This window comes from Meles meles, chromosome 3, assembly GCF_922984935.1.
Source record: "Meles meles chromosome 3, mMelMel3.1 paternal haplotype, whole genome shotgun sequence".
NCBI lineage: Eukaryota > Metazoa > Chordata > Mammalia > Carnivora > Mustelidae > Meles > Meles meles.
The window spans coordinates 171,035,444-171,060,607 of NC_060068.1; the positions used below are offsets into that span (position 1 = coordinate 171,035,444).

At 45.0% G+C, this 25,164-nt stretch overlaps 1 protein-coding gene across 5 annotated transcripts in view; it reads left to right on the forward strand.

Annotated features, from left to right (window-relative positions):
• RETREG1 (reticulophagy regulator 1) overlaps nucleotides 1–25,164 on the forward strand; it is a 121,948-nt gene that overhangs the window by 88,579 nt on the left and 8,205 nt on the right. For all 5 annotated transcript variants that reach the window (XM_045999502.1, XM_045999505.1, XM_045999503.1 and 2 more), the window contains one exon: nucleotides 23,370–23,496. In XM_045999502.1, coding sequence (XP_045855458.1) covers nucleotides 23,370–23,496 — 127 coding nt within the window. The remainder of the gene's footprint in view (nucleotides 1–23,369; nucleotides 23,497–25,164) is intronic.

Below are 25,164 nucleotides of genomic sequence, written 5' to 3' on the forward strand. Positions count from 1 at the left end.
GGTTTGTGGAAGGAATTTGTGATTCATTTCTCTTCCACCCTCCAGCATAGTCGTGGAAAATGTCTGTCGGCCACAGAACATGTTTACCACTTTTGAGATCCTGCTTTGAGCCAGCTGGGCTAATATTTGAAATTGATTAAGAACACGGAGAACAATATAGTCTGTCCTTGTTGCAAGCGAGCTGGTTTTGTGTGAGATCCCTTAACCACCGGATAACCGCCAGCACGCTTCTCCACACCTCGCAGGACCCCCAAGCTTCCGCTAATCAAGCTCCTGGTAAAGACAGGGTGACAGATCTTTGCCATCGCTAACATGTGACAGAGGTCTCTTGGGTTTCAAATGTCAGAGAAGGGCGGCAGCTGCTGTCTTGGGACACAGAGAGGTGTCAAGAGGGCAAGCCCATTGCATCAGCTTCCCTTACTCCTACGCTTTTGTCCCCTCATGAGCAAGTCTGTGCCAAGGGCCACTCGGTTGTCTTGTTGCCTTTCTTCACTGTGTAAATCTGGGTCCCATCGAAGGTATGTTGAGTACAAAGGGCTTGCTGAGGGGAAATCTCGTATGCAGTGTTGTTTTCCATGAAATGTTACAAATTTCATTGGGGGAAATGAAAACAGCATGGAAGAGAAAGGAATGTGAAGAAGAAAGGATCATCTGTAATGTTATGACCTTAAAAGAAAAATCCTGTTATGTTTTGTCTTCTAGTGCTTTGGACAGATTTTCTTGGCAGAATTCCAGTAACTGTATATGATATATACAACTTTGTCTGTGTATATATAAATATATATATAATTTTGTGTATATGTATTATATATGTTACATATAATATATATAATTTTGTGTTATATACATAAAATTGTATATATCATATACAATTATTGTAATTCTGTCAAGAAAATCTGTATATATACAGCCTATATATATATATAGGCTCATGAGCATTTTCCTAATGGCATATAAACACCTTGGAAGCAATTTTGAATGCCTTCAAAATAGTCTCATCTTTGGATTTCTCCCACATCTATTATTGCTATATAATTGAACATTGTTTTACTGTGTAAATGTGGGATATACCGCTGTAGTTTTTCTGATTTGGGGAATGATTGATCAAAGGGTGTGAAATACGAGCTTCCAGTTTCCTGAGAACTGGGCCCAGAGTCATTTCCACCATGTCCTGTTGGTCAAGCCACCAAGAAATCTAGATTTCAAGAGAGAAGAAAATGGACCTCCTTTTTCTTGGGAAGAATATCAAAGAATTTGGGGGCTTTGTTTTAAAACCTCCATAAAGAGGAAAAAAATGTTTACTTAATCTATGTTTTTATAAAATGTTTATCAATTATCATTTGAGAAGATATCCTTGGTGAAACTTTTAATCTAGCTCCCATTCCTGCCCTTAACAGAATCACAGACCAATGGCATCTTTTCCTAACAGAGGAACACTCCAATGCTCTAGTTTCTTGATGAATATGCTTACTTGTATAGCAGAATCTCCCAATCAAAGCTCCCATTTTTAGGCATAAACACTTCACTATTTTAACCATCCTGTAGAGTGACTACAGGCAAGGTCTTGGAATTTTGCCAAGCTTTCTTCAGTCCTGGCCACAGGTGCCAACCTCACCATTTACTAGCTCTGAGACCTTGGGCAAGTTTCTTAACCTCTCAGTAAAATGGGGATGATAATATTTATAGGTTTGTTTTATAGATCAGCTATGGTAATCCGCACTAAATATTTAGTGACTCACTCACAGTTAAGTCTTCAGAAAGTAGTTAATAACAATAACGCTTAGCTCAAGTTAAACATTGCCTGGAGCAGCACAAAACTCTCACTTTGGAGTAAAAACACCTCAAGCAGGTGTGGTCCACTCCTTGTGAATACCCTGATTGCAGTCGTGACCTGCGTGGATGGTACGCAGTGGGCCATCCGCTCTCTCCAGGTGGTGGCCCCGGCCCGGGGAGATGCAGAATTGCCCGCTGCTTCCCGGCTGGTCTGGTCTAGGTGGTGTGTGTGTTCTTCCTGTTTGGAATAGGGCCATGGGGGTTGTGTGTTTGGGTCACAGTGTTCTGACCCTTCCTGGGATTGCTTTGGCCCGAGTGAGCATAGGTATTATGCTGTACACCAGGGTGGAGTGAAAGTATGTACCTGTTTTGGGGAAGCGAGGATGTCTGCTCAACCCTTCTGTCAGTGAGCAGAGTATCCACAAGAGGAAGGTCAAGTTTAAGACATGCACATATCTCTTGTCCAAGTGGTTTGTTCTAATCCCGTGAGCACGGTGAATCTTGTAAATGATCATATTTCCATCTCTGATTTAGCCAATTGGAGGTAAAATTACAGCTCATCTCTAACTAAAGTATCTGGGGCCCTCTGGAATGCGTTTCCATATGTTCTTCTGTCCCTGGGTCTTTTAGTCCCATTCTCTTGTAGCCCCATTGGGTACCACAGTACCCGGCTGAGAGAACCTGTGGGGAGCTGGAGTCTGTCCCTGGCTCAGCCCCCAAGCTGTGTACCCTGGTGTGGGGCTGCCTCTCTTGGGCAAAGGTGCACCATTTTGTTCAAATGCATCTCTTATTTCTCTATGTACTTAAAAAAAAAAAGATTTTATTTATTTATTTGACAGAGAGAGAGATAGGGAGAGAGGGAACACAAGCAGGGGGAGCAGGAGAGGGAGAAGTAGGCTTCCCACCAAGCAGAGAGCCCAAAGCGGGGCTCGATCCCAGCACTCCAGGATCATGACCTGAGCCGAAGGCAGACGCTTAATCACTGAGTCACCCAGGTGCCCCTATACTTTTTTTTTAAGATTTTCAAAATTTATTTATTTATCTATTTAGAGAGAGGGGGAAAATGTGAGTGGGGGGAGGGGCAGAGGGAGAGAGAATCTCAAGCAGACTCCACCCTGAACGTGGAGCCCGACATGGGGCTCGATCTCACCACTGTGAGATCATGACCTGAGCCGAAATCAAGAGTCAGACGCTCAACCGACTGAGCCCCCCAGGCGCCCCTTCTGTGTACTTTTACAAATGACCTCAAGTCCTTGTGCACGAGAGTGAGATACAGCAGTTATGAAGAGAGTCGCCTCTGCCCCCGCAAACGCCACAGATACACACACAGGAAGAAACAGAACGTCAAGGGTTCCGTCCACCTCATTTTTAACTTGGACCCGGAGCAGAAGCTCTTCCGGAGGAGGCTAGTTAAGGGATGGAGACCGGGTGGAGGAAACACAGTGCCTCAGTTTTGTGTCTGAGAAAAGAGGGCATCAGCTGGCAGGGCTTAAAGCAAGGTTGCTCTGAAAAACCAGTAATTTTCTTCGGCAAACTTCTCTTTCAACTAAAATCCAGGGCTTTCAGTTTGTTTCTGAGGCCGACTGGGCACTGGCAGCCCGGGAAGAATGTGTGACAGGAACGCGCCCACACTCAGGAGGAAGGCCGTCCAGGTGGATGTGAACGCGCGCCATGTTTCCTTTTTCCCAGCCGTTCTTGCGAAACCCCCTGTGAACTGCAAGTGGGAAAATATGGCGGCATATTGGCTTCTGGCCCTTTGGCCAGAGTCGTGTTGCTTGATTCCGTGTCTTGCGTGAGTGAGTTGGAATCGGGCACGACAGTTCTACCCCTGCTCTGCCTTTCCCTGAACGTTTCCTACTTCTCTCTCCTCCACTCGCCCTCAAATCCCTGGGCTCCCCGAGGACCTTCACAGGGTGAGCGGCCTGCTGTCTCTCTGAGTCCCTGGGCATGGGGACGCGTGACAATCCACCCAGGTCACAAAGTGTTCTGATGCTGAAGTTGGGAAACAGTGAGGTAAAGAGTGTCCCAGATGTCCCTGGAAGAAAGCACACGTTGGGGGCGGTCAGGAGGACAGGTGTGTGGCCGTGCCTCACATGGGCGAGCTAATCCTCTCATCAGGGAGACAGATGAAGTGACAGTCTTGGAAGGAGCCTCCTAGGAGCCTTCCAAGCCGAGCCAAACTCTCTGCCCTCCTCCAGCCTCATTTTCGCCAGGTGGGCCGGCCCTGGGCCTGGTTAGCACCCACTGGGTTAATGCCACCAAGGGCTCTGAAGGATGTTGCTCTGTGGCTGTTACCTGTCTTTGGGGAGGAACCGCCAGACTGTGAATTCTTTGCCTTCGGGTGGGGGACGGGGGGTGGGGGTTGCTGTTGTAAGTGCCTCGTCGGGGAAGAGGTTAGGCAAAGACTCGAACCCCCAACGTCCCTTCTCCCTGGTAACTGATTCGGGAAGGGTTGCTGTGTCTCAAGCGTGGGGACTGGTGCTCCGAGCTGGGTCTCCACCCACACTGGTGGTGCCTAAGGAGTGGCACATAGTGATGGCCAGTGTGAGGTGACCTCCCGGCTAGCTGTAAACAGAGCAAGTGGCTGTGTGCAGACCCTGCCCTGGGACTCAGGAGGTGACCTCTCAGTGGACATGTTTTAAAGAAAAACTCGTCTATCAGTAGAGCATCTTCAAATTATGCCTATAAAAATGATACCTATGGGGCGCCTGGGCGGCTCAGTCAGTGAAGCGTCTGCCATTGGCTCAGGTCATGATCCCAGGGTCCTGGGATCGAGCCTCCCGTTGGGCTCCCTGTTCAGCGGGGAGCCTGCTTCTCTGTCTGCCTCCGCCCCCTCCCCACTTGTGCGTTCCCCCTCTCTCTGTCTCTGTCTCTCTCTCTCGTGTGCACGCTCTCTCAAATCTTAAAAAAATTATACCTCTAAACTCCACTTTTCAATAAGGTGAGGGGATTGCAAATGAGGTTATATTTTTTGGAAATTCCTCGTTTCTACTTCCCAGAGCATATATATTCCTACACAGAAATCCCAGATTATGTGGCATATGTATGTCTAAACGTGGCTCCCTTTTTCTAAAAAGTGAACAGAATGTTTCCGGAGTAGCTTGTAGCCTAAGTGGCAGATAACTTTCCTTCCAGAGTAATTAAGCTGAACATGAATTAAATAGTCATAGTTTGCCCATTCTGAAATATTTTGAAAACTTCCCTTCAGAAGCATATTTGTTTGTGCTAAGGAAGACTTTGAGATGCAGATTTCATTATACAAGGAACACACATGCAGATAGAGAATAATCCTAGGAGGAGTCTCTTGCTGAAACAAGAAGAGATCTGCTTAGTAAACTAAGACACAGCAAACATTGGCACCGACAATAAGAGGAGGAACTGGTAATTCCATTTCGGGCACAGCAGAGGGAAACATGCATCGCTGTTGTGTTGCATGAGGCTAGTGTTGAGAGTTTGATGGCAAATGGCTTTGTTCTCTCGTGCCAGCCCCAATAAACCAGAAACGGCGCCCGGAGCTCTGAGAAGGATTGTGAGTCCTTGTCGAGAAGGTTCTGGAAAGAGTGTTACAACACATCATTGTGGTCTGCCGTGCTCGGGAAGGGTGGAGCGGTTGTGTGAGTGATGGACTTGGAAAGACTCAAACAGCCTCAAGGCTAATGATGGCACCTTGGCTATTTCCTTTCTGTTAGTTCTTGGTGCTCTAAAGCTTGAGACCTTAGCAGCTTTCCCCGGGAAGAATCTGAGGGTAAGATGCCTGTTGGCCGAAACCTGGATAAATTTCTAGAGCAAGGTCTATTTTGAGATCAGAAGGCAAACTTTCTTACTGTAATCCTTTCGGTCAAATCCGGCGTATGTAACAGCTTCACCGGTCATACGATAAGGAATTGCGTGCTTGGATTTCCTGTTTTATTAGCAGTAAGGCTGTCTTTCATCTGACCACTGTCCAGTGGATTGGAGCCAGCAAGACCTGGGTTTTGATCCTGGCGCTGCCAGCTCTTGGCTGTGTCGGCTTTCTAATATGGAAAATGCGAGCATTTTACCTGCTTTATCAGATTGAAGTGAGGATTAGTGATAATGTAATAAAACTCCTAATGCATTTCCTAGCATTCGGTACATGTACAATACACGGGGATGGGGGGCGGTGCAGGTGTTCGTAAAGCAGAAGTTCTTGGGCTGGTTCCCAGTTAGCTGGCCGAGTTAATCAGCAGCTCCCATCACTGAGGCGTAGCCACATGGCCTGGACCCGTGATGCCCAGAACCCAGCAGACCCAGCAGACCAATGCAGCTAAGACACAGCATTGCCTCTGCAGCCTGTGTGTGCAGGTCAGACGTTTTCAGAGCACAGCCTTGCTCTTTCATTTGCATATTGCTTCTGGCTGTGCCCCTGCTGTAGTGACGAGTTGCTATCTGGCCCTTTACAGAAGATGTCTCCCCTGGTCTGTATCCGGCCAAGTCAGCCTGCCTGTTCTCTGTTCTCTCCAGGCGCATGGTGGTTGCTACGGTGATGGCAACATTCTAATGACAAATTATGTAAATGGATGAAATAAGAGATCAAAGGGGTGTCTTTGTGGGAGATTCTGCTGGTTCGAAAACACTCAGTTTCCCTTCCTCTGGGAACAGCGTCCCTGCTGGTGGAGCATGACCGCCAGTCACAGCGGTTCATTTCCTGGGCTCTCTTGCAGCGGTGCATGGCCCCTGAGTCTGGTCCAGCCGGCAGGAGGTGGATGGAAGCTTCGTATGCCTCTCATGGGCATGACCTGTAGGAAAGCAGTGCTCTCTGCTTCCCTTTCCCCTTCCTGCTGGCTACCATGTGGATGGTCACATGGATGGCGCGGTGGGAGCAGCGGTAACTGCCTTAACCCATGCAGTGAAATGCAATGTGGAAAGTATCTGAGCCAAAAAATACAAAGAGCTTAGTTCTACTACGTTATGGAGATCACGTGTCAGCCCCAGGCCCCTGGGCCTTGCTGTGCAGGAGGGAGAAATGAAGTGCTCGTTTAAACCACTATCACATTTGACATAAAAGTTCACCTAGTCTGCCTAGGTAGAGCTTATATCCTGAGACAGCTGTTTACCTCTGTGAAAACTAAGTTGAATGCATTGGAGAGAGCAAGGGAAGTCGCTCATGGTGCTTTAGAAAAAAGTGGACAAACAACTTGAAATTAGGTTGGCGAGGGATGAGCATAAAAATTGAGAACGATCCTTTATGTGAGACGTTTGATTTGTCATTAAATTCCTGCTCCTCTTTCAAGAAGTGTAACTAGAAATCATGGCTAGTAACTGGGGGTGTGTTTTATGCCAGAACACCGGTCTTGGTTCCAAGCCTGAAGTTAATTGGCAATGCCGTAGCCCGCCCGGCGCATATAGGTAAGCTCATATTTACTGGATTGAGTGGACTGTCCCAAGAGTGTCCCTAGCCAGCGTTCGGGTTGTACCTGGAGTCCAAGATCAGTCATACCACCTTCTCATTAATATGGTTTAGAATTAATAGATGATTTATGCCATCCTAGAGAAGAGGAGGAAGATGTTACCTAATCCTTAAAGAGCAGTTTAAAAGTGACCACTGTTATTGCAAAAAATAAGGATGGGATAAGATAGCCCTTTTATTTATTTTTTTTAAGATTTTATTTATTTGTCTGACAGAGAGATAGAGCATAAGTAGGCAGAGCATCAGGCGGAAGGAGAGGGAGAAGCAGGCCCTCTGCAGGGAGCAGGATGCCGGGACTTGATCCCAGGACCCCGAGATTGTGACCTGAGCCAAAGGCAGATGCTTAACTGACTGAGCCACCCAGGTGCCCCAAGATAGCCCTTTTAAAGCCCGTGATACAAATCTGAGAAGGGAAGATTGAAGCACTCCCAGGTCATTAGGCCCTGACCTGGGGAGACGTGCCTTTACATCCTCTCCCCACCTTGGGATCCCAGCAACATGTTTCCAATGAAATAGATCATAGGTTCCTCCTTGGACCAAACACAGAATTTCTAGTTGTGTGTTTTACTGACTCTACAACAGCAGGTGAAGGCTGCCACGTGACGGAGCCTGCAGAAGGCCAGGCTGGTGGGGTGTCTGAGCGCCCAGAAATCAGCAACCCCTTGTAAAGGAAGGGCAGAATTCTTTACATGACTTTCAGTTTCTCCATGGCAAGACCATACGCATTTCACATACCCTCCCCGCCTCAGAAGTGGAAGTAGACTGGGCCTTCTTGGCTGATTAGACCTGTTGCTGGGAATGCCTTTTGGCCCGGGATCTAGCACTTGGACTTGAGTACCAGACGTGGCCCTGATAGCCACTGTCTGTCAAAGATTCTCTTTCCCATCAATATCCCCAGGGTTTTTTTTAAGGGATATCGTCAGCTTTAAAGAGTCCTCTCTCAAGTTAGTAAGAATTTCTAGGCATGTTCTTGACATGAGAACATAGATATTATTTATTGAACAGCAGGAGAGGACTTACTCAGGGTTTCTGTAGAGTCAGCTTTGCGCCTAACCTGGGAATGGACAGATCTCTTGCAGAGTCTAAAATCCTGGAGCAGAAGGTGTTGACTATCCCATCCAGGAGCACTCCACTTCATGCCCATGGACTCTCTGATTTCCTGAAGTATTCCAAAGCTGGGCATGGTCCCAAAAGGGATCCCAAGAAACCCGAGCTCCTTCTGTGAAGGAGTCAGGCCTCCGAGTAGCCTCCCCGGGACTTCTGTGTACACCATGCCACTGGTCTGCGTATCGTTATAACCCATCCATTCTTTAGGCATAATTTGTTAAAAAAAAAAAAAAGTTAATTTCATTTGCCCTTCTGATTCTGAAGAGTTGATTCCTAACTGAGTTCACAGAGTCAACTCATTCCTGGCCTTGCTGGCTGTATATTCAAAGTAAGCTTAATTTTTAGGTGAACCGAATCATACACTTAGTCTGAGGTGTGTGCTGGCTACGCTGTGTAGACGCATCACTCAGACCGTGCTGGACCTGGATAATTTTGTTAAAGGTGACATAGTTTCAAAAGCACAAGGCCTTTTTTGTATATAACACAAGGAATAATGGCATGTATCTTTCTTTAAAAACAACTAGTTTTTATAGAAGCCAACATTTTGATGAGCCATTTTTTCCATTTCTTGAAAATGCATTATGGTAACACAAGCTAGAAAATAAAGAGAAGAAACGTGCGTGATAGGTTCGATTCTGATGAAAATATAGGAAGCATAGATTATCTTCCAAGGCAATGGTTAAAGGTTATATGTCCGTCTGTGTCTTCCATTGCGTATTTATTTAAAATAGTGTTTGTGTAGTTCATAGTAACCAGTGATTTTCTTGGGCCATCTGGCTTTGTTGGCTCCATTTTGGCTGCTGTGGTCAGGTCCCTGAGGACTCATTACTTCTATGGCTCTCACGTAAGGTTATGAGCTCCAGGTAGGTCAGGATGAAATGTTTAACCACCACTTAATTGATCCACTTTGCTGGGTGGAGACAACCTTTGGAATGTCCAGGCCCAGTTACTTGCGATTTCCTGGTAGTTCGGTCCTTGTCGTCTGGATAGTTCTCCAGTAGGAACAGCAAATGCCTGAGCTTGACCAAAGAGCACTTCATCTTGCTAAAGGATCTTACCAAGTCTGCTTCACAAACCTAACTTGGGCAGAAAATGGACGACGACTAAAAAAGAACATGAAATCATAATAAACTATGCGACACACTTTGCTGACCAGCACATCCAGTGAACAGGACCCGGAGTGAGTAAGGGGCACCGATAGAACATCCTGCCAGAGGGACGTGTGCTAGGTGTGAACGATGCGTCACTTTGCCGGGACATCTGTCGGAGTGAAGATGACATCCTAGAAATGGCGAGAATATCGGGCAAGCCGCTGATCTCCAGCATGCCGGCTTGGCCGCCACCCCACACAGGAAGCACACGTGGCAGCCGCCGGCTCTCCTGCACACCCTGACAGAAGCGTGGACTGTGGAGGCAGGGGGGAATGTCTGCAACAGGTGGAAATGGAGGAGGACAGAGAAGATGGGTGCGCCTCTCGCCAGCATCGTCAGGCTCAGCCTGGATCACTCACATCGCATTTATGTGCGCCAAGTTACATGAGAGAACGCTAATTTTTAAAAAATAAAGTTTCCTGGGGTGCCTGGGTGGCTCAGTGGGTTAAAGCCTCTGCCTTCGGCTCAGGTCATGATCCCAGGGTCCTGGGATCGAGCCCCGCATCGGGCTCTCTGCTCCGCGGGGAGCCTGCTTCCTCCTCTCTCTCTGCCTGCCGCTCTGCCTACTTGTGATCTATGTCAAATAAATAAATAACATCTTAAACAAAAAATAAAAAATAAAAGTTTCCTGAGGAAATCAGTAATGTGAACGAAAACAAAGTGTGCGAGGGACTCCTTAAATCTTTCTACATAAAATACACGAAGATTATTATCTAACGACTGTTCGTTAGGAAGTCTTCACAGGGCACCTCCTTTTCGGCTTGTTATTTGCCAAATTCCCGTTGCTGTGACATGCATGTGAAGAAGTGGGGGAAATGACTTCCTGTGAAAAGGTCTCTCTTAAACCAGACAGGCGGGATTAATTCATTTTTATATTTCGTTTTCCTAGAGCACCTATCAGTAGATCTAACTGTTGACATTCGTCCTCACTCTGTGCTGTTAGCCACTGCCCGCCCTCCCGAGGCAAAGACACCTCCCGAGAAACACCTCCCAAAAACACCGTATCCACTTCTGGCTTCTCTCTCACACACCCTTCTGCCTCACAGATATTCTTTCCAGATCCCACAGCACGTCAGGAATGTCACCTACATCATTCTCTTCCTTTCTTTCTTTTTTTAAACATTTATTTATTTTAGAGAGAGCACGGTTGCAGGAGGGGCAGAGGGAGAGACAGAGAAGCTGACCTCCCCGCCCCCCCGCGGAGCAAAGAGCGCGATGTGGGGCTCGATCTCAGGACCCTGAAATCATGACCTGAGCTGAAATCAAGAGTCAGATGCTTAACTGACTGAGCCACCCAGGCTCCTCTGTCCTCCTAGCTTGTGCCCTCCACACTCCCAGATACATGCCTGTCTTCCTTGCGTGCTGTTGTGGAGGACTGAGTCATACTCATTTACTGTGAATGGTAGTCATACAAAAGCTTGGTCTCAGAATCTGCTTTTTTTTTTTTTTTTAGCAAGCATTAAGACATCATAATGAGGGGTGCCTGGGTGGCTCAGTCGTTAAGCGTCTGCCTTTGGCTCAGGTCATGATCCCAGGGTCCTGGGATCGAGCTCCACATTGGGCTCCCTGCTCAGCACGGAGAGTCTGCTTCTCCCTCTCCCACTCCCCCTGCCTGTGTTCCCTCTCTCACTGTGTTTCCCTCTGTCAAATAAATAAATAAATCTTAAAAAAAAAAAAGGACATCATAATGAGATTCTTGTATTTTCTGTGACTAATAAGAAAGATCCCCTGGTAAGGGAGTGTTCCTTTAAAAGCCACTGATGTCCTTCATTGACCGGCTTATATATGTGCAGGAGAGAAGTATTCTTTAAAAGGACTGAGGTGGGAACGTGGCCTATAATTTAACAGTCCACAGTCCAGCACCTGAATGAGTATCTCAGTGACAGATAGACACTCCAGTTTCCCACTCCAGGATATGCCCGTTATCACAAAAAATTCCCCAAGCAAACATTCATTTTAATTGGCTTTCATAATACGAGCACTTGGGAGAAACTTGGTCATTCAGCCTGTCCAGCTTGTATCTGTGTATTTAGGCCCAGTGCAATGGGTAGGTCTCTAGAAAACAAAATTAGGAACTGTGTTGTTAATAACAATGTTTGCACTGTAATATCTCCTTTAGGCTTGTCCCAGAGATTTCGGTTTCCTATAACTAGGCCACAGGTGAAAGGAACAGGGAAGGGACATTTGCTCTTGACTCCAATTAGAGCGAATCCTGGATTGTACTTTGTTGGAAATGGTGATTCCCAAGTAGAATGCACAGGAAGGCTTAGATCCGAATTAGCAAACTTGCCTCTCGGTCACAATTTCTGTTTCCCTTGCGGAATGTTTCTTGACTCTCAGATGTGATTCATCCTTTAGGGATAAAGTCAAAACCTTTTCTGCCCTCAAGGATCATGACGGAAGCCCATCTTGGCATTCCCAAAGAAAGCGCGTTTCATCTCCTGCCTGTCTCGAGTAGGTGCTTGTTCCCAGCTAGTAACGGAATTTAAATTGTTCAGGCCCGGACTGCCCAAAGTCTGCTTGTTGAAAAGCTAACAAAATTGAAGATACTGAAAAATAATGTCTAACTGGCCTGTGTTCATGGAAATCCGAATACCACAAGAAGTGGCATGATGGCGGTTGAGGGCCAACCTTCTGGATGTTCTCGGTGGACTGGACGTGCTGATGGTCTCCACCCCGGGGAAGAGAGAGTGCGCAGACTGAGCTGGAAGGGGAAAGGAATAATTTCACGCAACAACTGACACCTGATTCCTTTGAAACTTGGTATAAAAAGAGAGCCCCAAATAGAACACCAAGTTGTCCGGGGAAGGCGAGGCTCCGCTTCTCAGGCCAGCGGGACCTGAGCTCAGGGGGCGCCTCCTGGTCTCTGGCCCCGGGAGGACGTTCTCACGTAGCTCATCAGTCCGCAGAAGGGAAGGTTTCAAGTTGAGTGCTATGTAATTTCTTAATGTCGTGTTTGCTTATTTAATCCCTCGGCTGACACATCTTATTTGCTTTGTCATGGTCCTAATTCTGTGAGTGTTTGTGCAGAGGAACAGATCTCTGTTTTTATTTTGTTTCTCTGCTGACACACCCTCATGCAAACACGTGTGCCCGCCGAGCAGCGCCTTATGTATCCACAGGATTAAGAAAAATTCTAACACATTGCACTAAGAAATATTAAAATCTGTAACTGGATATTGACTGACCTTTCTAAGAAAAATTCGACAGGAATGAACATCAACAGATGTTCTCTCCCAGCAGAGAGCATGAGACCGTTAGTCACTCGCTGAGAATGAAAAGCTGCAGAGGGCTCCAAGCCCAGGCGTATTTATAGGGGTGATGGTTGAAGGAGCTGTGTGTCACGGTTGCTAGGGGACAGCTTAGGTTATAACCGATCCCTTTTTTAAAAGTATGGGGTGTGGACATAGTTAACTTTCTGAAAACCATTGTTTCGTTTCTATTTCCAACTCCTAAAAATAAAAATAAAAACCAATAGTGTGACCTAAGTTATATTCTCTGGGGGTAGGGGTTGTGTGACGGACTCCTAAACGTCTTTGGAAATGAGTATTGTAATATGGGTTCCTGGAGATATGGAAAATCTAAAAAGTGATCAGAAGTGTGCGTGCACGTGTGTGTCTGGGTGCTTCAGAGGAAACAGTATCTGATAATGTTTTCCAGTGAATTCCAGTTGCCCGGCAGAAACAAAAAGTGACTCCTTTTCTCTGTCCCAGGTGAAGGTGGGATATTCGTTGATCTTTGCATTCTGGCCCATTCGACTAGATGGCGCCCCAATCCTGCCTCCGTGGGTATCACAAATGCTCTTGCGTCCTGTGAGGGTCATGTCTGCAGAAGGTGCTTGCAGATTCGGGGATACCCAGGGAGAAGTCAAACATCGGGACCCAAGTTTTGCCAGAAGGAATTCCACACCAAATACTGATTTCCAGTTCAGAATGCTTCTTGGAATGAATGAGACATATTTACCCTACTCACCCGATTTTGAAGGCAGTTTAATTCTGTATTTGCAAGGAAAAAAAAAAGTTGAAACTATTCCATATAAATGAAAATGGGTCTCCAAATTGTCAGGGCCCTTTGTCTGTTATTTTGTATATGTTTACATGTCTAAAGGAATCCATGCTGATTATTGCTCGTCTATAATGTACAGAAACATTCAGATAAGTCTACAAAAATGCACGGTCACGAATACCCCCGGCTAACTCCTTCTGATATTTTCTTCCTTTAATATTCTTTATTGCTCACGCTTCCTCAGTGTTTTATTGCCTCATAGATGTCAGGCTGTGTCTGCTGCTAAAGACAGAGCCGTGCCCTTGAATTCCTTTACGGAATTTAAAGTCTAACGGGGAAGTCAAGATGGCAGACATACATTAACGACAACTGATCATTGCTACCAAAGAAAATGAGGAGATGCCCTGGCTGTCAGCAACAGCTCCTCCTCACCCTGCTTTCTCTTGGGCAAACTGGAGGGACTCCAGTCCCTGCTTGCAGGTGTGGTGCTGATGGGGGGCGGGGCGGGGCGGGGGTGCCCCGGGAGGGCTCAGTGAGAAAACGCACAGAGTGTCTGGCGCTGGAAGGCTCAGCCCGCGGGAACCACGGTCCTGTCATTGCCACACGCTGTTGCATCCCTTTGTGGAGCCTGCCTTCGAAACGGCTGAGGTCATGGAGCTGGAGGACAGGCTTCTGAACTCCTCGGTCCTCCGTTTCATCTGGGAACCAGAGCTGCTTTTTGGAACTTTTGTGCCTGTAGCTTGGCGTGTAGGGATTCGTAATCCTTCCCTTGTTAGGGCTCCGCTTCCCTGCTCAGCTCGGACGTGACCCCCACGTTCCAGTCCAGTCTTCTTCCTGGTCTCACCGCATGTCCCGAGCCTTCTCAGTCCCGTGGGGCATAGCCTGGTCCATTGGGGATTAGTTCTGTGACCTTGAGGCGGGTAGTTCATGTGCGCAGGCCTCGATTTCCTCTTCTGGAAGACAGGCCCGATAAATCGTGCCTCGCACATAGGTGGGCCGTAAGGACTGAACAGGACCACAGGTTTACAGCAAATGGAACAGCGCCCCACCCCTGCTAAGTGTTAGCGATGACTCTTACTTCACATTCCAGTTACCCCCTTGACGTGAATTATCCATCAACTGCCTTGATGGGAATTATTCATTCTTTCCATTTTACTAAACATTGTCTCCTGAATAAAACTATATCATACTTGGGTGCGTGGGTGGCTTAGTGGGTTGAGTGTCTACCTTCAGCTTGGGTGGTGATCCCGGGGTTCTGGGATCAGTCCTGCATTAGGGTCTCTGCTCAGTGGGGAGTCTGCATCTCCCTCTGCCCCTCCCTCTGCTTGTGTCACTCGCTCGTTCTCTCTTTCCCTCTCGAAAAAATAAACCAAAAATCTTTAAAAAACTATGTCATATTGAGCTCAATAATCTTAATCCATAACTCTTTTTAAATAGCTGTTTCTGCCTCATAATTTAAAACATATTCTACTTCTCCACTGCCCCCTACTGAAAAACTTTATGTTGGGTTGGAAATGCCGGAAGCCAAACTGAAACCAGCTTAAGCACAAGGGAGTGGGTTTCCACAAAGGGGTGTCCATGGATGGCGTCTAAAGCTCCAGAAGTAGGCAAAAGGATTGGAGCTTGGATATATTTTTAAAAATCTATCTATAGATATTTTTCTGGTTTAGAAAAATTACTTTCAGTTATAAAAAATACCTTTTGACTTCAGTTCCCGAGTATATGCTAAAAAGATCTGTTGTCCTGTAAAGCGTAGGATAATGTCAAGGAAGTCTTGGCTTCTCCTTGCATATCCAATCTCCAGCTTTAAGTTCTCTTTTTTCCCCAATAGCCATAGACACAAGTACATGTCATTTTATAAAGGTGAATTTCACATATCATGAGAGTGTGTATGTGTGTGTGTGTGCAATTGTTTGGGGTCACATGTCAACTTTCATGGACTGTTGGAAGCATCATGGGAAGCCTGGAGCCAGGAAGGGAGCCCGACGGCAGGTTCTCTGTACTCAACGCGGGTTTGTTGAGACGAGCGGAAGGGAAATGGTACAGAGAAAGGTTATCTGTGCTCTGCCGAGATTCATTTGTGCAGCCTGATATTTTCTGGTGCTCAAAGACTTTGGGCAAGAGAGAGGAAGCAGGCTGTGACACAGACTCTTACTGAATGACAGTCTATTTTTAAAGAGCACGGAGTGTCCCCATTTCTCAGTCTTACAGAACCCCCTAACGGAGGAGACCGCTGTGCTGCTTTCAGAAACTAAAGTGCCCTCAGATTTCATCTCTGTGGCCGCTAAACTGCACAGAGAGAAATTTGACTTTAAATATAAAATTTAGACATGATTTAGGAATGTGTTTTTTTTTTTTAAGGAATAAAAAGTACACAATCATTTAAAAGCCAGATGCAAAGTAACATAAAATCATTCAGACCCCAGTCTGAACATGTGAATTACTTGGTTCTTAACAGAACTCCCCACTCTGTGTTCCTACAATGACACAGTGAGATTGCTTTAAATCAGTTTAATCCTTTTGGAGCTTGCTTTTAAGGCTTTCATGATCAGAGCAGCATTTAGTTGAGGACTAATTATTCTGCTACTGAGGCAAAACCCTTCTGAGAATTCTATCCAATGTCTGTGAATTCTGAGATTTTCCATTCTGGTCGGTGAGACTGGGCATCATTCCCAGCCCTACGTGAGCACAGAGCTCTGCTCCCTGTCACTCCTTCTGTTGGCTTGTTCTTGGCCTCCGGGTCCCTCAGGCACCTTGACTGTGGCCCTCGGCTGAAGACCCAGATCCCCGCATGTGGCAGGGGGTCTCTCTGCAGGCCTGACTGCCTCACACTCCATCCATCTCTAGCCTGTTTGGTCTTCTGTTTGGACCCCGGGTTCTGTCTCCTCAGCTCCAGCCATCCCTGGGATGCACCGGGTTGCCCTTCCCTACTTTGTGGCCTGGAAACTTGAGGACAATCACAGAACTCACCACCTTGCAGAGATCAACGTCCTTTCTTTGGGCCCAGGATCCCGAAAATTGTTGTTTCCTATATCTTGTCTTCCTTCCGTTCCTTCCATTGCTTCTTTCCTTCCCTCCATTTCTTCTTTCCTTCCTTCCATTCCTTTCCTTTCCTTTCCTTCCCCTTCCTTCCTTCCTTCCACTGTTGTTTCAGATGAGAGGGCACATTGGATCCCCCGTATATCATCTTGCCTAAAGCCAAGTCTCCTCTTGTCTCTGTTTTTGAACCAGGAATTCTGTGTAACTTCCTCATGGGGTATTTCTTGCTGTGGCTCTTTGGGTAAGAAATACTTGCCTCAGAATCACCTGGGATGGTCATTAAAGATGCAGATTTCTGAGCTTTCCCCCAGGCCTGCTCCATCAGAATCTCTGGATTGAGGTCCAGGAGGCCACTATTTAAATAGTGCCCTGGGGGGTTCACACACACTCAATTTGGGAAGTGCCTAAAGGGGTTCATTTGGCCAGAGCCCCTAATGTGTAGGCTTGAATGTATTCTACTAGGGACATGGAGGCAGAAAGAAGGGATGTTGGTTTCCTGCTCCCCTAGGAAGCGTCAGCTCCTTCTGTGATGAAATGGGGCCGCTTGTCTAAGGAGCCCTCCTCCTCGTTTTTACTCTCCTTGGACTGTCTGTCACAGGCAGGTAACAGCATAAATCAAATCCCTCAGCTGCTGAGAAAGCACTTCATCCGGCTCAAGGTTCTTTGGTAAATAATTGCTTACCTTGACTGTAAAGAGTGTCCTTTGCTGAAAATCTGTACCTTAGTTTTTGTTCAGAAGAAGATGGTGACAAAATGGAATTGGCCAAGGCCTTAGTTTTGAGAGCTTTTTCGGAAGGCACTGCATGTCTGCAGATCCTTGGGCAAAGCCTGTTTGAAAGCCCCGAAGGGGCAGGGAGTTGTGAACTTGAATTGGGTTCACCGAGAATGTGGGAAGCTGGGGATAACAGTCATGAGGGAGGGACTCTTAACTGGTCCTTATCTTGTGGCTGGAGTGTGCGGAGGTTCATTCCTTAACAAGGGCAGGAGTGACAGAGAACGCTGGAACCAGGGAGGGGGTGAGGTGTAGGGAACAAAGACCCTTACTGGGAAATGCATGTTCTCTCTGAAACTAAAGAGAAAAGAGATGAACCATGGATTATTATACTGAAGCCATTGGTAATTTTCTCCCTCCCTTAATTTTGGTTAAGAACTCAGTAAAGCAGGATGCCTGGGTGGTTCAGTCATTAAGCGTCTGCCTTCAGCTCAGGTCATGATCCCAGGGTCCTGGGATCGAACCCCACATTGGGTTCCCTGCTCAGCGGAAAGCCTGCTTCTCCCTCTCCCACTCCCCCTGCTTGTGTTCCCTCTCTCGCTGTGTCTCTCTGTTAAATGAATAAATAAATTCTTAAAAAAAAAAAAAGTTTAAAAAAAAACTCAGGAAAGCTTCAAACTGTTTTTAAGCCTCCTTTTCTCGTTACATTGCATGTTGATCAGAGCCAAGGATGGTGGGAAGACCGCCACACGCCGCGTAAAAGATCTGTCTCCCCAGCATCATCTGATACTCACAGGAGATCCTTTCTCTGGTTATGTGTTTGTTCCCCAGACGAGGCTCTCCAGGAAAACCTAGAGTTTCATGATGGAGCAACTCTGTGTGTGTGTGTGTGTGTGTGTGTGTGTGTGACCTGTATTAAAACATCTCCCCGCCACCAAGCGAGAATCTTAGTTTCCGCTGAGTGTTTGGATTCTGCACGCAAAGCGCCCTTCCGTTCCTGGAAAGTGCGGGTCCTCACTGATGCCTTGTTGGTACTGGGCAGTCACAGCTCAACCCTCCGGACTCTGTCAAGCAGTGAGAAGGAACATGGAGTGTTCTTCCTTGTCCTAAATTATATGTAGACTTTCAAAAGGAGCTTACTGGATTTATCCATTCTTTGAAGAAGGCACATGTTTTAAAACAGAGTGACTGGAAACCAGGAGTCTTGGCTTCGGGTCTTGGCTCTGCCCTGAACTAGCTCAGAAAACTTGGGTTTCACTTTCTTCATCCACAAAATAAGCCTGAAAAGTTCACTTCAAATGCCTTATTTCGTTCTGAACTATTCAAGTATATTAGATATTATTCAATTATATGTTATGTACCTATGTTCCCTGAGTAGAAATGTGGTAACGGGATATACATTAATGGTAGACGGTATACGATGGAAGACTGTAGAAATGTATGTTCCCGTGGGGCTTGGAATTATTTGGTCAACAGTTTAAAACTATTATGAGACTCCCAGAGAGCGATTTTTCTAGATCCATGTTTAATGTGATTTTTTAAGATGTATTTATTTATTAGAGAGAGAGAGAGCATGCATGTACACACGTGTGACAGATGATTGGGGGTGCAGAGAGAGAGGCAGAGAGTCTCAAGCTGATGCATGCTGAGCATAGGGTTTGTCACGGGGCTTGAACTCATGACCCTGAGATCATGACCTGAGCTGACACCCAAGAGTCTGATGCTTAACCGACTTTGCCACCCAGGGCCCCAGATCCGTGTTTCATTTAAAGTTAGAGTGGGATCTCTTGTTTTGAATTTTGAATTTTTTTTTTTTTAGCTGTACATAGTTCCTTTAAATTTTATTCAGCACAAACTAAACATTTTTTCTCAAACATTTACTATGTTTTTAAACATTTACTATTCTTTCCAAAACCCCCATCTGGTTAGATAGTATTTTCACATTTTATACGATGGAGTCCTCATTTCTGTTGGTGATTATAACAATAATTCAAATATCAGTTAGACTTACTCAGGTTATTGTGTTAATATAAGTAACCACGGAATTTTTTGCCCCAAGATACTATTATATGACAGCCTTTTCCAAAGGGGAGGAATTTAATATAAATAAGAGTGTCCTTGTAGGCTATGGAAATATTTCCTGTTGAATGTTCTTTTGTTTCTTCTTTCCACCAAGAGGTGGTATCTGTAGGCAGGAGAGGAACAATGCTACAGGTTTTCAGTTTGTGCTGGTTGCAAATAACAACAGGAAACATACTGAGTATAATGTGAGACACAAAGGGGAAGCTGGATAACTTTTTATTGAATAAATGAATAAGGATGGATGGGTTTCTTATCCACTTTGAATCCTACTATGAAAATAGGTAAGATCCTTAAATGTAAAACAAAAATTTTAGTTAATTCATTGTGATATGTATTAAGCACCTTAAATCATGAAGACTTCACCATGACATTATCTCTATAGAGATAACTTAGTTAATTTTAGATAACTTAGTATTAGACTAGACTCCTTTCTGATTTTAGATTATTTACTTACTAGAATAGTAAATATGTATACAAATGTTGTTTCATAGCTGAGATTTAGGGATCCCAAAGGTGGTATTGGAACAAGGTTTCAGCACTTATAAAGTACGGCTTACTCAGAAACTGTTTCATAGCTTTAGCTAGCAGAAATATTGTTTGCTTCACAAGCAAACTGAGGCAAAAACTTAAGTAACGTGTATGTATAGAATGTGAACTAAGATATACTCATGTGAGAATGTTATTAAATAAAACATGATTATACATTTAGCTATCAAGAAATTTTTATTTTTTAATTTTTTAAAAAGATCTTATTTATTCAAGAGACAGCAAGAGAGAGAATGAGCAGGGGGAGGGGCAGATGAAGGGGAGAAGCAGGCTCCCCGCTGAGCAGGGAGCCCCACGTGAGTCTCAATCCCAAAGCCTCGGGATCATGACCTGAGCTGAAGGCAGATGCTTAACTGACTGAGCCACTCAGGTGCCCCTCAGCAAATTTTTAAATAAAGGCCGTGTGTGTGTGTGTGTGTGTGTGTGTGTGTATCTTTAAGAACAGTAATAAGTCAATTTCCATGTATCCATCATCTAAGTTAAGAAATATAACATGACCAACACTCGAGAAGCCTCACTGTGACATGCCTCGTGGTCTCATTCCCTACATACCCCCCACGCCATCCCTGCCTTCGGATAACACTTTTCCTGAATCTTGGGTTGTTATTGTTGTTGTTTTAAATCATTTCCTTGCTTACATAATCTGTTGGCTTAACATTGACTCTGAGCTTTATAAAAAGGAAATCATAGTATATGTATTCTGTGACTTTTTTTCTCTCAATATGATTCTGAGAGTCATATACAAACACGGAGTTCATTCATTTCCACTGCTATTTCATCCTTCATTGCCTAAACGCAACTCACTTTATCTGTTCATTATCCTGGTGAAAATACTCTTAAATTTGTTTCAAAATATGAAACGTTCATTTATTCCACTTGAATCGTGAAAAGAATGATCAACGACTCCATAATAAGTTTTTCATTGACTTTTGCCAGAACTGTGTTTGCCAGACCGTTTAACCACATCTTAAATACTACTCAATATGCACAGAAAGCAGAAATTAAAATCTGTATTACTGTCAACTGTGTGGTCCCAGTAAATGGAACAGTGGCCTGGCCTGTCCTAGCCAGTTTGCAGTAGGTGGTTCTTAGTAAGGACGCCACAGAGTACCTGGGTGTCTCAGTCGGTTAAGTGTCTGCCTTTGGCTCAGGTCATGGACCTGGGGTCCTGGGATCAAGCCCCATGTGGGGCTCCCTGCTCAGCGGGAAGCCTGCTTATCCCTCTCCCTCTGCCCCCCCCCACTTGAGTTCTCTCTCCCTCAAATAAATAAAATCTTTAAAAAGGAGGCCACAGTTTAATAATGTTATTATTTCCTTTGTCACTTACAGTTTTTGCCCTCCTGTACAAAATCTTCTCCCATTAAGCGGACCTATTGGCAAGATTTTGTTACAGAGAGTGGCTTCCTATCCATGAGCTTAGTGTTTCCTTTAATAGGTCTGGAATAGTTCATAAAGTATGCAAAGCTAATGCTAAATTTGGTCACCAATGAAAACAGGCTGGCTCAGTGACTCAAGAGAGGGGTAGAGTTAATGGATACATAAACCACTCCCGACAGCTAAACAACCCCAAAGTTCATTTCTTAAAGATCGGAGATCTTTCAGATCTGTGTCTAACTCACAGAACAGAATCAGCCTGGAGAACTGGCAGCATAGAGACTCTCTGGCAGAGCCTTGCTTGACTCTGACAGAATAAAGATGAAAGAAAATGAATTTTTTCTCTTTTTTTAATGCTTTTGCATTCATTTAAATATAACTTAAATTTATATTTTAAAAAAGGAAATTGAATTATCTAATCTACAAATTGTCTTAGTGTTCAAGGTATATTAAAAAGAAATAGCGGCACCTGGGCAGCAGAGTTGGTTAAGCATCCGACTTGGTTTCGGCGCAGGTTGTGATCTCAGGGTCATGGCATCAAGACCCATGTCAAGTCCCACGACGGGCTCCATGCGCGGCGTGGAGTCTGCTTGGGATTCTCTCTCTCCCTTTCCCTTTGCCCTTCCCCCCTGCCCCCACACGGTCTCTCAAATCAATGAAAATTTGTAGATTAGATAATTAAATTTCCTTTTTTCATATAATTTTAAGTTATATTTAAATCCTTAAAAAAAATAGAATCCACATATACACAGTCTCTGGGGAGTTGAGCATCTAAGGACCAAAGAAGATTTGATTGGTCATAGGATGACTGGATTTGAATCCAGAGATCATCTTACTCTGATTGCCTTGCAATTATAGCTTGGGTGATAGTTCACTAATGATCTTTGTCTTCTACTGGAAACATTCATTTATTGCTGTGTCCTTAGTTCTATGGCAGTGCCTTCCACATGGCAGATACTAACAATTATCTATTAAATGAATGAATTTGAGGGCCCTTGGCAGATCTTGTTTGAACTGGTATATTTTTGTGATGAATTGGTATTGCAAGAGTGGGATTTGAACTCAGTATCACTGTGATTTTAGGGGAATGCCCTGTGTTTGCGTGTCTTCTTCCTGGAGAGATGCTTACTGGTTTTAACTTACGGAGGTTCCTGTGGGAAAATGAGGGCAGGGACACAGCACACATGCATGACGCAGGCATCACACTCAACACATTCTATGATGATGGTTGGGAAAAGGTACAGTAGAAAAATACAAGGTATTTTGAGACCCCACTGAGTTTAACAGTTTCCTATTGAGTTGACAGACTATAAAACATATTGAGAAGGCATTGTCATTGATGATGATGATGATGATGACGACGATTAGAAGATCAATGTCAAGGTTTCTCAAAAAGCACTGTGGTTTCCCTGTCCTTAAGGTTTCAAACATTTCTAACAAGTCCCTCCTGGCCCGGTGTGATTAGGTCCTGTCCCACCTTCTGAGCTTCATGTAGCATCCCTCGTCTGGCTGACATTGTCTCTGCTGGAGCCACAATGTGGGGCTCTAGAGAATAGTGCCGGCAGCTCCTTCTGGCTCCAGGCCCTCTGCATATGTTGGACACCATTCTACTTGGGACTCTTCCAAGCCCTTGGGATAGACTCTGCTCATCCAGATTTTGGCATAAAAGTAACTTCTTCGGAGATGTCTCAAAGCCCTCTCCCTATACTTCACTTTCAACCCTTCCTTCATTGTAATTTGCGGTGAGCTGTTTAGCTTGTATCTCTTCTCTTGGCATGGGAACTTCATTAGGAAGGTGTCTGGCTTATTTACCTCTGACTTCTCCCCCCTCCCTCTTTTTTTTTCTTTTTATTAACATATAATGTATTATTTGCTTCAGGGGTACAGGTCTGTGAATCATCAGTCTAACACAATTCACAGCACTCACATACCCTATACCCTCCCCAATGTCCATCACCTGGCCACCCCATCCCTCCCCTCCCACCCCCCAGCAACCCTCAGTTTGTTTCCTGGGTTACCTCTGAATTCACAGGGCTTTTCCAGAGAGTGTGGCCAAGAGCAGGTGCTTGGTGAACACTTGCTGAAGCAAGGAACGTTGAATGAATCATCAAAAGTACAGCTAAAATTTTTTGTTTTCTTTTTCTCTCTTTAGCTGGGAAGTTATCAATTCCAAACCAGATGAAAGACCCAGGTTCAGCCACTGTATTGCAGAATCATGGATGAATTTCAGCATATTTCTTCAAGAAATGTCTCTTTTTAAACAGCAGAGCCCTGGCAAGGCAAGTTTTCCAACATAGGAGAATGTATGTGTTTTATAATGTGCAGTCAATTGGAAGTGGATGAATTAAAACCTATTTTATCAGCCTCTAAGGGTTTTCCAACCCTGGATAAAACATACAAGGAGCACATGTCATAAAAGCTGATATTAGCGAGGTTCAGAAATGTGAGTGTCGGGGCGCCTGGATGGCTCAGTGAGTTAAGCCTCTACCTCCCGCTCAGATCATGGTCTCAGGGTCCTGGGATTGAGCCCCACATCAGGCTCTCTGCTCAGCAGGGAGCCTGCTTCCCCCCACTGCCTCTCTGGCTGCTTGTGATCTCTGCCTATCAAATAAGTTAAAAAAAAAAAAAAAAAGAAAAAAGAAATGTGAGTGTCTAGTTAGCACTAGAAAATCCTCAAACTTGCATTTCAAGATCAGATTGGTTTTCTATTTGATACATACTTATCTAATTCATTAGCAAAAACGGTGACTGGTCTTGATATCAGCCAGACCAAGGAGAAAAAATACCTTATGAAGAATCTCAGTTTAAAACCAGGCGCATACGTGCAGAGAACAAACTGATGGTGGCCGGAGAGAAGAAGGGCAGGGCAATGGGCGGAACGGGTGGAAGGGATTCAGAGGCACAGACTTCCAGTTATGAACATCACCACCATGCTGGGCACCAGAAATTCATACTGTGTTATACGTCAGCGCTACTTTAGTTTAAATAAATAAGTCATAGGGATGTAAAGTGCAGCATAGGGAGTGTGGTCAGTAATGCCGTATTAAGTACATAGGTGACAGTAACTAGACCTGTCGTCATCCGTGATGTATGTAAATGTTGAGTCGCTGTGTCAGACACTGGAAACTCAGAGCATTGTACGTCAATTACAACTCAATAAAAAAAAAATTCCGTTTCTATTATTTAGGCTGGTTCTGAAGTCAAAGGGAGATGAACATCCAGCCCTTCGAGGGTGTTTTCAGGGGTAAGAGAGTCAGTGTAAAAAGCAGAGATTCTTACATGATTTATCTAGTAAAGAAAACCTTGGCAAAGACGCTCATTGTCTTTATAAAAATGGAATGAGTATTTTTCCAGTTAAGATGAAAACCCCTGAGGAGAAGGGTCGCGAGTGGTTTGGAAGGGTTTGCACGGTGCCCCCCACCATGGAGTACTTGGATGGGCAGAGGCGGCCTCGGCTGTGATCATGAGAACATGGGGGTAAGGGCAGAGCCGCCACCAGACCCTTCCCCTTCCAGTGTTGCGTTCAAGTTCCTTGAACCTCCACCTGTACTTGGAAGATCCTAGGAATGGCCACACTGAAAATCGCTCTGGTTGTACCATGATGGGTGACCTCTTACCTCCAGTAGCACTGAATAACAGAACTGTGCTCGCACACATTTTGAGCATATTAAAGTGGCGACCTTTTATATATGTGAATTTTTTTTAATCCCCGAAGGTAGTTCTTAGCATGGCTATCCATATGGTGGGGAAGGAGAGTTGCATTTTTGATGCCTGTTTTAGTGAAATGATTAAGTACATTTTTAGAAGATTCTGAACTTTAAACTTCTTTGTTACAAATTTAGTGGATAAACGAAATCTTTGTGAAACTGAGTTCTGGACATGGTAATGCTTTCCCACACTTAATCTTTCAACACTTATGGTCTTTCCTCTTCTATTTTGCTATTCAA